General features: G+C 41.2%; 1 protein-coding gene across 1 annotated transcript in view; it reads left to right on the top strand.

Annotated features, from left to right (window-relative positions):
* The window catches only part of RPA1 (replication protein A1), a 45865-nt gene that overhangs the window by 8234 nt on the left and 23982 nt on the right, over positions 1-13649 (top strand). Inside the window, exons 3-5 of the mRNA XM_028519997.2 lie at positions 128-206; positions 869-977; positions 9948-10036. Coding sequence (XP_028375798.1) covers positions 128-206; positions 869-977; positions 9948-10036 — 277 coding nt within the window. The remainder of the gene's footprint in view (positions 1-127; positions 207-868; positions 978-9947; positions 10037-13649) is intronic.

Here is a 13649-nt window from a genome sequence, read left to right as displayed (position 1 = left end):
GAGAGAAGGAGCGAACGGTTCAGTTTGTGCTGATCTAATGTCAAGCCTACTGTCCTGCCACTTAGGTTTACTTACCCCTGGGGACTGGGCAGACAGCCTGGCTAATGAATCAAGTTTTCTATTCTAGAACATCCGTCCCATTACTACAGGGAATAGTCCGCCCCGCTATCGACTGCTTATGAGTGATGGGTTGAACACTCTGTCCTGTAAGTATGATGTGTAAGTCTAGGAATTTGTGTTTAAATAATAACATCCTACGCAGCATTTCGATGCAATAATTTGGGGCATTCTAGAAGTCTGCATTTGCTTGGCCGTGCAGTTTATTCGGGCAGAATTGCAGTTGGCAGAGAGCATTCTAACAATAGACCGGATCTAGTGGAAAGCTGCCACTTGGCTTAATTAATTTTCCCTAACTGGTGCTGTATGTTTTCTTTGATTAATTTCCCTCAGGATGATATTGACATTTAGTGACTGTGGTGAGTTAGCTGTCTTATACTAGCCTTTATGGTGTTTTACTTGTGGGTTGTCAGCTTTACCTGGAAGGAAGGAGAAAATTTGTGTAATATCTGCTTGTTATGTCTAGTCAGAATGTGAAAGACCTAGAAAAGACTTTTTAGTCTTTGTCATGAAACCTGAATGATGGAAAAAATGGTTTGGGGCACTTTAAGAAATACATATATTTCAGAGTAGCAGCAGATGTTTAATGCACAGAAAATTATGCTGTTTTTCACTGTGCAGAGTCTGTCTGACTTGTTTTAATTTCAGGAACATATTTAAGGCATATTTTCCTTTGCTAGTACAGGTGTGATCAGCTTCAGATTGTCCCGGCTAAAATGTTCTGGAGACTAAAGTAATCTCTGCTTTTCAGCTTTCATGTTGGCAACACAGTTGAACCCTCTTGTTGAAGAAGAACAATTGTCTAGCAACTGTATTTGCCAGATTAACCGATTTATTGTTAACACGCTGAAAGACGGAAGGTATGTGGTATTTTGTTTTTCTGTTTTATTGTCTTGTAGAATGAGGGCTAATTTTTGAACAATTCATTGGATGCCAAAATTCAATTAGGAATCCGAAAGGCAGTGGTGAGCTTTCAACTAAGAATTCACAGTATTGAATTCTCTCCTCGACCAAAACGTGCACCAGAGGTAGAGAAATACGGAAATATTGTGAGATTTCGGAGCAGGGGATTAAAGCAGGATGCACAGCACTTCCTGTTTCTGATCTCTTCAGAAGCACTGTTTTTGGGATTCTCTCTCAAAGTACCTTAATAAAAAGGGCTCACTTATCAGAGCAAAAAAGATACAATAACTTATGTGATGCATCCCTTTTTTTGCATTCTTGAGTCTTGTGGTAAATACTTCATGCAGCTGATAAAGAGAACGTTGAGGAACTGTAGGTGCTACACACCAGAGATGACGGTGAGAAGCGGAACTGGTACTCGCTCACGGGTGACCATTGCTAAAATATGGCTTTTTTGTTGAGGGCTGGCTTTCCGTTCTATTTTCTCAAGCTTTTAGTTTTTAATGCACAAACTTACAAAATACACCCAAAATGTATTTTAATTTACAAAATACAACCAAAACACATGAGGAGCAAATATGGTAAGCATTCTCACCTTAATAAGAGTATATGAATGTATGTTACATTACTATCTGTCATTTCCAAATAACTTTTCTGGATGAAAGAGTTACAGCAGCTTTTAAGGCCTACTACTTGAGGACGACCTTTGCCCAGGCTATTGCTCCAGCCGAAGAACACACTGAGAAGACACTGGTGCAGTTTTACTTACTTATTTTTTTGAAGTGTATACGCACATACATTTTCTTTTCTTTTTTTTTTTTTTTTTCTTAAGATTTTATTTCTTTTTAGAGAGGGTAAGGGAGGGAGAAGAGAGGGAGAGAAACATCAGTGTGTGGTTGCCTCTTATGCACCCCCTACTGGGGCCTGGCCCACAACCCAAGCACGTACCCTGAGTGGGAATCAAACCAGTGACCCTTTGGTTCACAGGCTGGTGCTCAATTCACTGAGTCACAGCAGCCAAGGTGACACTGATGTGGTTTTAGAAGGAAGGATTACAACATCTTATGACTGCATCAAGAACCTTGCTTGGGCTTGGGGTGGTGCCACCAGGAAGTGTATGAATGGCATCTGGAAGAAGGCACTCAAGAGGTTCATTCATGACTTGAAAGAATTTGCCAAGGATGAGGAGGTTGCAAAAATCTACGATGCCGTGGGTGAGACGGCAAGCAGCTTCAACCTGGGTGTGGGTGAGGATGGCATCGGGGGGCTTCTGGAGATGGTTCCTGAGGAACTGACTGATGAGGAATTGTTGGAACGTGGATGCATACTTGAAGGAAAGGCAAGAGAAAGGAAACTGCAGGAGAAGAAAAACAAAACACCCAAGAAAATGTAGGGAAAGGTTTAACAGAAGATTTTGTGGACTTCAACAAGCTCCTTTAAAAGTTTGAAAGCATGAACTCCAACACCAACAGGTTTTTATTAGTAGAGAAGAATGTTCATGGTGAATTATCTGCTTACAACAATTCCGTGATGGGAAAAAAAAAACAAGCAAACCACCGTGGACATGGTTCTGAGAAGAGGGACCCCTCCTCAGGAAGAGCCTCAGGCAGGCCCCACTGGAGGCGTTTTAGAAGAAGGCCTTGCGATTGTGGGAGACGGCAGGCTCCGTGCGTGGTGCTGCCCCTGAAGACCTGTCCGCGGGTGCGTGTGGAGGCGGGAGACGGTGATATTGGTGATCCCGACCCAGTGTAGGCCGATGCTCGTGTGTGCGTCTGTGTTTTAGTCTTTTAACCAAAAGTTTAAAGTAAAAAAATAATAATAAAAATTTAAAAATAGAAAAAAAATGTAGAATGAGGATAGAAAGAAAGAAAATATTGGGTGGGTGGAGGTAGAAGAGGGCACGGGGGGATACATGGAGATGGAAGGAGCTTGAATTGGGGTGGTGAACACAGTGCACTATACAGATGGTGTGTTATACAGCTGTACACCTCAAACCTGCATTATTTTATTAACCAGTGTAACCCCAATAAAGTCAATAAAATAATAAAAATACTACAGCAAGTACTGTGAAATGTCAGAGAAAGAGTTCCAGCTATTTTCCACATGCCTTCCTAATACATAAAGGGAACACGGGGACCACTGCTGCCTGCACCTCGTAATGCGCCAGCACGAAAACACTCACTGTAAGGTCCCAATCTGCACGTATCTGCCAAATTTGTTATTTATTGCATTTCTGTTCCCATGATGATGTCTCTCCAGCTCTCTTTAAAAGTCAGGTGATTGACTTTTAAAGTCTAGCTGAGACTAGCTGAGAGATAATCATTTCCCAGTGTGAATTACCCACGTGTGATGTCATTCTTCTCAGTCCATGGTGCACCTGACCATAGGCGCAGCGACCAGAAGGTGGCTGGGTAAAATGGAAACATTGATTGGATTAAGTGAAGGAGTTGTAGACTAATTCTGCCCTGTTTCTGGCTAGTTTTTTATAATAAAGTAAAATGCATATATGTTTTTTTAAAGTTCTAAGCCTGGAAAGATATTCATGATCATCTGTACACATTGTAGTCTAAGAAACATTTTGCTATCATGATACTGACTAGTAAATATTGCATAATAATGAGAAAACTATTTTTGTACAACTAGACAATGTGTTTGTGTTTTAAGCGAAGTGTTATTACAAAATAGAATTGAAAAGTAAAAAAAAATGTAAGTTTATCAGTGAAAACGACAGGTTTGTGTGTAGTTGGCTGTACCATCTAGGTTTGTGTGAGTGCGCCCTGTGGGGTTGGCACGACAACGAAGTCCCCTGGCAGCGCGCTTCTCAGAACATGCCCCTGGGGTAAGCCGAGTGTGACTGTGTTACTGTTCTTGCTCCCTTCTATCTGGAATAATCTAGTCCAGCAGCTGTTAGGTGCGGCCAAGCAAGGGAGATGTCTATGGGCAGGGGTGGCAGTGGTGGCCTGGAACCAGGTGTCAGAGCACAGAGCAAGGAGGGTGCCTTCCTGGGATGGCACAGGATGTTGGAGCGGGAGGGGAACACGCAGCCCAGTATGGGTTGTCCGAGCCCAGTAGAATAGGCAAGGGCCTGAGCGGCCGTTGAGTTGGAGCTAGCGAAGAGGGCATTTGTGGGTGTAGGGGTGATGGGGCAGTAGCAGATTGTTGGAGAGTGAGTGGGGCGAGGAGGGAGTCCAGGCAGGGTAAGGAAGGTGTCAGCAGGGAGGGGTGACGGCCCAGCCTGAGATGATAGAATGCAAGTGCGGAGAGGAGCGTGCTTGTTTGTGATTGGGTGGTGGTGGCCAGGAGCCGCAGGTGAGAACACAAGCATCATGAGGAAGGTAGTGTCTGTGTGTGCAATGGTGGGGGTGATGAGAGGAGATTGGTTACACATGGGGGCAGTTTGATCTAATAAACATATTGAGGATGGTGGGAGCCAGTCAAGGGAGAAGTCTGTGGTGTTGGATTGAAATTGGAGGTATTAGTAAGCTCAAGGTTCTCAATATACATAGATACAGAAACAGTTTGCCTGTGTTTCGTACGTATATTGTGTGTGTGTTCTCTAGACCTCTCTACTGAAAGGGCTTTGGAGCAGCAACACCCCCTTAACCAAGAGCCTGCTTAGCATTCAGATCTTGGTTTCTCAGTGTCGTTTTACCGTGAAAGGAACCAGGGCTTCCAGGAATATGTAAGGAAATGCCCAAAGGGAGCTGGGGCTGGGTCAAAAGGACAAAGGAACTAGCTTGTGGGGTCTTACACTCAGCAAATATAGGATAATTTTTAAAAATCAAAAATAATTATAGTAATAGATGACAACCTATTGATATCAGATAGGTGTTCCTATGTCTGTACTGAATAAATGAATATATGGGTGAAACAGAGCTTTTTCTTTTAAGATTTTATTTATTTATTTATTTTGGGGGGGGGGGGGAAGTAAGGGAGATAAACGTTGATGTGTGAGAGATACATTGATTGGCTGCCTCTCACATGCCCCCAACTGGGACCTGGTCCACAGCCCAGGCATGTGCCCTGCCTGGGAATTGAACCCGCAATGTTTTGGTCCACAGGCCAGTACTCAGTCCACTGAGTGACACCAGCCAGGGCCACAAAGTTTTTTCTTACAATAGATGCCATTTAACAAATGTAGAAGGAATAATAGAATACCACCATTTGGTGACTGCCACAGCAATAATTCAGGAAACATCAGTAGGTGCTGTATAAACTTCCTGTGACTGCTGTGACAAATTACCATAAATGGGGAGGTTTGAATCATCAGAAACGTATTCTTTCTGGAGGCCGGAAGTTGACATTGGTTTCACTGGGTTGAAATCACAGTGTCAGTAGGGCTGCACCCTGGAAGCTCTGGGAGAATGCGTTCTTTGCCTCTTCCAGTTCCTGGCGATTGCTAGCATTGGCTTACAGCTGCATCACACCATTCTCCGTGGTCACATTGCTGCCTCTTCTGTCTGTGTCAAACCTGCGTCTGCCTCTCTTTTACAAGGATACATGTGATTGCTTTTCGGGTTCCTCAGGTGACCCAGGGTAATCTCGCCATTTCAGTCCTTAACTCAATCACCCCTGTGAGGTGTTTTCTTTGCCATATAAGGTAACAGTCACAAGTTCCAGGGGTCAAGAGGTGGCTGGCTATCTTTTGAGCGGTCAGTCATTCAAGCCTTAGCACAGATGTTGAAACAATGGGTGATAAGGAACAGGTCATAATAGGGTTCAAGTACCTCCCTACAAACGTGACTGAATTGTAAAAGGAAAACGTCAGCGTTACAGTGGGGGACACTGGCAAGACGGCACCTTATGCTGATGATTAACGTTAACATTACCAGTAACAGGACAAATAGGAGTCATGTATTGCCTCGTAGGATGCGATGAGAAGAACACAACGTCACTACAATTACTTTCTTACCAAAGATGCATAATCTGTATCCAGTTCTGAGGAAGCCTGCGGTAAATTGAAGGATTTTCTGCAAAGTAACCGGCCTCTGATCTTCAAAATCTCAAGCCTGAAATAAAAGAAACTGTTCCATATTAAAGGAGTCCAAAGATATGTGATAATTAAATACCAAGTGGTTCTGGACTGGATCCTTTTGTTATTAAGGACATCATTGAGACAATTGATGAAATTTGAATGGTTTCTATGTATTAGATGAAAGAATTCTTTATGTTTCCAGTTCAGTAACTTAACCAGAACAACTGTCTCACTGTCAATTGTTCTTATTTTGCCCCTGGGACATGATATGCCCTTTCATTCTGCCGATTCATTTATTTCTTTTTGATGATATTTTTCTGTGTTAGTCCATAATGCAATTTTCTATTTCATTTGAGTTCCAGTTTACTTACGTTGTGGATACCTTTGTCCTCCGTGCAGATCTTCAGTTTGCTTAATCTTTTTTTTATACTTCATGCGTTGGATAACCTCAAGATTTTCCAACATAATAGTTCAGTTTTTAGCTTTCTCTGTTCTGTTCCTTGATGTTTATAATTGAGTATTAGATATATAATGGAATTACCTTTATTCTGAGTTTTTCCTTAGCTTTTTAATCTCCACTTTTTTCTTAATCTTTTATTTTATCTCACCTTTTGACTTATTTTATTGATTTGTTAGTCTTATATATTTTGCAAACCACTCCTGAGATGTATTATTCTCTTTCTTGGCTTATGTTCTAGACTGGATTCTTGCATGGTCTCTGCTTCCGCTGCCCCTTTCATCTTTACACATTATGGTGTGTTGCATTGTTGCCACGTCATTTCTTTTTACCTTGTTTATGCTTAATATGGACAATTCTGTCCAGACTTCGTATTCGTTCTGACATATTGAGGCTAGGTATATCTCCTTGCCAACCTTCCCGCTTGGGACCTCTTATCTTTTACTCCAGGCTACTTTTGAGTTCTTAAGTGTGCTTTCTGTCTACTTCTGTGTCCTCTAGGGCATAGTTGTGGGAGAGGATGGAGAGCTCTGCTGGGCTTGAGTACAAAACCCAGGCTTCCATTCTCTCCAGTCAGGGGCGGAATCCTCCGCCATGGGCTTTGCCTTATTCCACCACCGCAGCGTGGTGGTGTATGCCTTGTGTTCTTTCCTGCCTGTGCTGGGAACTTGTGTGTGTACATCCTAGCTTATTGAGTCTTTGACTTTTTGATGGCTATTTAGGTTTATTCCAAACAGGGCTTTAGCATCCATCCTAGTATATTATGTGTTCATGCTATTATTTCTGAGTAGATTACTAGAATTAGTATTTGGGGGCCAAAGAACGTCCGTTGTAGAAAGCATACTGATCAACACACTCATGACCATTATGTAAGAGTTCCTATTTCTGAACAGACAAATCTGCAGACACAAGTTAGATTTATAGTTTTCAGGGGTGGGGGATGGTACAGGGTTTCTTTTGAGAATGATAAAAGTGTTCTGCCCTGGCTGGTGTGACTCAGTGGATTGAGTGCCAGCCTGCAAGCCAAAGGGTCGCCTGTTCGATTCCCAGTCAGGGCACATGCCTGGATTGCAGGCCATGTCCCCAGTAGGGGGAGCATGAGAGGCAACCACACATTGATGTTTCTCTCCCTCTCCTTCTCCCTCCTTTCTCCTCTCTAAAAATAAATCTTTTTTTAAATTTTTAAAAGAGAAACCAGGATGCTGCTGACTGTAACCCAGTAAAGTCATAGTGTGTTCTTATCTGCGTTTTCTGTAAATCGGGAATGGTTTATTCTTTTAATATGCTGCTGGATTCATTTTGCTAACATTTTATTTAGGATGTATGTATAAGATTAAAAGATTTTTGTTTTTTTTGAGTATTTGAGATTTTGGTATTAGGGTAATGCTAAGTTATTGCTAAACCTCCATTTTCCTATGTTCTGGCATAATTTGGATAATTTTGGAAGATCATTAAATATCCACTACTAAATATCAGATAATTTTTATAGGGTATCTGTCCTAAATTCTCAGGAACAGATAGTTGCAAGCTTATTTTATTGAAATAATATAACTTTGATATGAAACCTAATGAAAGCAGCACAAGCTGGTCATTTATACATAACTTTCAAAATAACAGCCATCAGACCATTTAAAGAATGCAAACAGGCTTCCACCCACCCACTTTTTAAATGTTTTATTTCTGTTGGATGCTACCACCATCAGTTCTTTTTTCTTGGTCTCCCTGCTTTTACTTGTGTTCCCCTAAAATTCCCTTTTCACGTTGTACTTTTCTTTAGAATACAGACATGATTGTTACAGTCTTTTTTAAATTTATTTTTTTATTTATTTTTAGAGAAGGGAAGGGAGGGAGAAAGAGGGAGAGCAACATGAGTATGTGGTTGGCTCTCACATGCCCTCAACTGGGGACTTGGCCCGCAACCCAGATATGTGCCCTGACTGGGAATTGAACTGGTGATCCTTTGGTTCACAGGCCGGCACTCAATCCACTGAGCCACACCAGCTAGAGCTGATCATTACATTCTTACTCAAGTTTGTATTGAGCAACACTGTGGACCAGTTGTGGCACTAACTGCCCTCATGGAAAGTACAGTCTAGTAGGAGAAATAGATAATCAAATAATGAATATACAATTATAATATACAGAGTCTGGCAGAAGTACCAGTAATACCTGCTTGAGTGTGGTTAGTAGGGTAATAATGTAGGTGTAATAATTTATAGTCTTAATTTCAAAGTAGGTTTACAGTTGTGAGTACACAAAACAGTTTATTCTTATATTATAATTTATTAGTGTATTTTGCCTATGAACAACTGTAAACCTACTGTTGGCTACCTCTGTGTGCATAAATAAATAAATAATAAACATACATTCTACATGGTAATAATTGCATGTTCATATATATTAATTAAACCTGAGAGAAGTGATCTGAGGACAAGCAGTCATGGCCATCGAAAAGAGCATAAGAGAAACTTGACCTAAACCAATGATTCCCTAATCATTGGGAGTGTCTTTTGAAGAAGTGATAATTTGAGATGAAAGCCCTCCCAATCCAAAAGCAGCATACGCAAAGGCCCTGTAGCAGGAGAGAGTAGTATAACATCGCCAGGACCTGAAAGGAAACTGTGGCTCGAGAGCAGGGGTGCTTCGGAACCGGCGTGGGAGAGCTGGGGATGAGCATGGCTGGACCTTGCAGAGCCTGCGGACCACACAGGCAATTCTTGGGTTTTTTGGGGGGGGTTTTGTTTGTTTTTCTTGGAGGGTCCTATGTATGGCCCTTGGGAAGTTATTACAGGGTTTTAAGCAAAGTTAAAAAAAAAAAAAAAGGCCCTGGCTGGTGTAGCTCAGTGGATTGAGCTCGGGCTGCGAACCAAAGTGTCGCAGGTTCGATTCCCAGTCAGGGTACATGCCTGGGTTGCAGGCCATGGTTCCCAGCAACCGCACATTGATGTTTCTCTCTCTCTTTCTCCCTCCCTTCCCTCTCTAAAAATAAATAAATAAAATCTTTTTTAAAAAAGGGCAAAAGGGCAAAGAACTGTATATTCTTAGATAAGAATTACATTTTAAAAAATATCTACAGTCATATTGGTTTTCACCGGGAAAGGTAATTGTTTAGATAAGTGATATGTTTCTGAAAACAGATCATCTCTTGTTGTGCCACATATTCTTGTGTTTAATAATCTAAATTCTTATGTCATTTGCTCTGTGAAGATATGGTGTGTAGCAGGGACACTGCATTTTAATTAAGGGACTAGATGGGAAGTGAAAACCCTGCGATCATAAAAAGCCTTGATAATGATGCAGTGAAAGATTAGGGGAAATATTTATGTAGGAATTGCCATCATCTACTTTCCAAGTTATTCAGCAATGAAAACCAGCTGACAAAGGGAAATAGTTTTATCAGAATGATTATTGGGGGAAAGCTTTTTAAGTGGCGTGTCATTTGAAGGGCTTGTGAAGTTATTTTTCTAACTTGTTTCTGTTTCTTTGACTTTGTAGGAGAGTCGTTATTTTAATGGAGTTAAGCGTTTTGAAATCAGCAGAAGCAGTTGGAGGAAAGATTGGCAATCCAGTGCCCTATAATGAAGGTAAAATGCTTTGTATAGGTTGTAACACTCAAATGAATACCTCTTCATAGATCAGAAAGTCTACTTTTGGGTTCCATTTGATTTGTTAGTCTTAATAAAACTAGCAGTTTGGTTGGGGGTCTAGGAACCAGATTCTCCCTTGAGTTTTTTTCAGGACTGAAGAAATGATGGTTAGATTCCTTAAAGAAGAAACAAACCCCTCCTCTGCTTTTCTCTTTACTCAACACTCATACTTCTGGCCCTTCTACAACTAGATGTGGGGAGTGTTTTCCTACGCCAAACAGACTGATTGAAACGCAACCTAGGCATGTGCCCTGACTGGGAGTCGAACCTGCCACCTTCCGGTTTAGGGGGCAGCACTGTAACCAACTGAGCCACACTAGCTTGGGCTACTCTGCTTTTTAAAAAGCTCTCAGTCTGAAGATAATTCCATATATGTACTTAGAGATCTTTCTCTTTTTTAAAAAAATAGTTATTGCTAGAAATGCATGAGAAATAGAGGCGGGAGGATCCAGATGATCTGATCCAAGTGCCTTTATTTGATGCTGCACCTCTGGGCAGGCTGGGTCCGGATGACTGCAGCCCCAGGGGAGGGAGGAGATTCGTGAGAGGAGAGGGGAGGGGCTAGTCTCTTGTTCTTCCAGGCCAGTGCCTCAGGGTTCCAGGATGTGAGACAGGACAGTGGGTGTGGTAAAGAGCCGGGCTCTTGTTCCTAGGTACTGGAGGGTCAATCTGACCACCGGCCTATGTGGCTGGTGCCAGATGTCTGTTGTGTGCGGAGGGAGAGAGTTTTGATTAAGCTGCGGGCTGTCAGTTGAGTTGGGACAACTGAGTCAGGAGCAGTCCAGAGGGTCAGAAACTGGCCCGACTGGGTCATGGGCAGTGTGGCGGGCTGGAAACTGGCCTGACCCTTTCAGTTGTAGCGAGTTCTGTTCTGTGGTTGCTTCGTAATTTAACCAGTCCTTTGATGGATATTTGAGTTGTTTTCACACCGTTAAAACACGACTGCAATGAATAACTTTCTATATGCAGGTATTTGGGCAGAAACAGGGTGATTGCCAGAAGTGAGATTGCTGGGTGGCAGGGGAGGGGTAAATGTGGCAGAGAGGTCAGTAGGTATGGTTGCAGTCCCCTCCATAGGTTGGTATCATTTTTCATTCCCACCAGCAATGCATGAAAATACTGGTTTCTCCACCATTGTGTTTGGCAATATGAACATTAACAGCACATTCTGTTGTTAATGTTCTGAATTTTTACCAAACTGATAGATGAAAACTGTCATCTCCATGTAGTTAAATTGTATCCTGAGAAAGGTGAGCATCCCTTTAAATGTTTAAGGGCCTTTTATTCTTTGTGAACTGACTGTTGTATTGTCTGTTTTTCTTTTTGGTGGTTTGTCTTTCTTTTCTCAGTTTCTAAGAGTTCTTTAAAAAGTAGGGGGATCAATCCATTTTATCCAGTATGAGTTACAGAGGCTTTTTGACTTTGCTTTTGGTGTTTTTGCTATGTAGCTATGTTTTTGTTTTTATGAAGTTGAAGTTTCCAATGATTTTATTATGACTTTGGGTTTTTAAGCTATAGTTAGAAAGGTTTTCCTCACTCCAAAGTTAAGGCATTCACCCATGTTTTATTCTAGTACTTGGCGTGATTTTATTTTTTACATTTAAATCATCCATCCTGCCTTTGTCTTACCATTGTGGTTTGTTTGTGGTGTTCGGGGCTTCACTTTCACATAATATGGAATTTGTGGGTTTTCTCGGTCCCCTAATTTCACTAAAAGATGTAGTCTGTGTGTGGGGTGTTGAGTGGGCTATGGGTATTTATTCTCCTTGTTGCTCTCTGTAGTTTTTAGGAGAAGTGGGAAGATTTGGGACTAGGTCATCACCATGCTTCTTCCAGAAATGGAACTTTCTAGACTTTAATTTGTACCTATACAGAACAGTCACTTGGTGCTTTAAATTGGAAAGGGAAAGCTGGAGCTTATTCAGGTAAAGCTCTAAAATATTAAATTGGAACACCACATTTGTTTTGCAGTAGTGAAGTTTGTTAAAATGAGCACATTGGTTTATTGTATCCTCAGCTTTTGGGAAGAAGAGCTAAGGCAAAGCAGCTCTGAAATCTCTGGATGCTGTAGCAAGGTCAAGCAGAGGGGATGGTGCCCAACATGATCACCTTTGGCCTGATTTCTAATGTTTTTTGTGTTGTATTTAATTGAATGGTTGTTTGGACATTTTGGGTTGCAGGGGCAAAAGCATTTGAAATAAAGATAAAGATTACTGTTTAGGGTTAGAACTGTAAAACTGGGGGAAACTCCTTTGTCTCAGAATTCAGTTCCACTGGTTCTTTCCTTTCTTCAGGGTCTGTTCGAGTGCAGGGAGATGAGAGGAAGATCTTGTTGTTCAGAGTTATTTGCTATTGAATTTCATTGTAACCAAATCAATAACACATTGTTACTTGGGCCACAATAGAAATAGCTTACAATGTTCAATAGTTACAATGACTACTACCTTACAGGTGTATCTCACATAAATGTTTTCTACTTATCTATTGTGAGAGTAAGGCAACTCTGTTATTACTGGGTAGAGTTAGGTTTGTATCTAAAACTAAAATTAGGTTTGTATCCTCCTAGCACTTAACCTAGAACGTGTGACATAATCGGGTGACGGTAAAATTAATTGATTAAGTCCAGCCCAGAAACTGGCAGAGGAGTTCCAAAATGTGCACTGAAATTGTCTTACGGTACTAGTACTACATCAAATAAAGATACTTGCAGAATTTTCAAGATGTGAGAAATGAAACTTCCGGCACAATTCATGTTTCGTACAGGGCTGGATTGGATGATTTTAAATCTCCCGTATGTTTTTGTTAATATGTATATTCTCTGTACCTACACTATTTCTAACCCTAATGTTTTACTTAGACTTAAATTTCTTACACTTAGTAGCATTACTCATCATTAGTTGGGATTTTTTTTCTGCCTGATTCTGTCCATTTTCTGCCAACAGGAAATTCTAACTACTGGATTGACTCTTTATAATCTTTGTAGCTGTCATTAAGAAAGCACTTACTAGTAGAATTTGAGTTTTTGTGTACCCCATTGTGTGTTACCTAATTTTTATCTGCTGGTGGCTCACTTACCCTTATAATGATATTAAAATGATAGGTGTGAGGGCAAGAAACTTGAGGAACTCGAGTCTGCTTTTAAATATCCCATTTCCTCCTGGGTCAGAGCCAGCGGTGTGAAGCTAGCGTGGAACATCTAAGAGTTATGACTATGATCCTTCTTACTGAAATGGTTTGATTTGCAGGTGGCAAAAACAGATTATCAGAAGTTGAGTTTATACATTTCTGCTCTGGGGTATAATTTTAAATTTTAGAAAGATTTTTATTTAGCTATAGACCAATTTCTTTCACACCTTGTGGTCGGCAGTTGTGTCTCAGTGCATTAAACTGAAGGACGATTGTTGCTGTTCACAGTGCCTCAGGATGTTTGCTGTCCCTTTACTTTGAGCCGGTCCCTTGTGTCCTGTGCCAGATTCTCAAATGTAGACCAAAGCAGGAGTTGAGGATCCTTATGATAAATGAATTAGTAACTTTTCCCAGCTACCAAGTA

Source organism: Phyllostomus discolor, chromosome 8, assembly GCF_004126475.2.
Source record: "Phyllostomus discolor isolate MPI-MPIP mPhyDis1 chromosome 8, mPhyDis1.pri.v3, whole genome shotgun sequence".
NCBI classification, from domain to species: domain Eukaryota; kingdom Metazoa; phylum Chordata; class Mammalia; order Chiroptera; family Phyllostomidae; genus Phyllostomus; species Phyllostomus discolor.
This window is presented reverse-complemented; position numbering and strand designations above follow the sequence as displayed.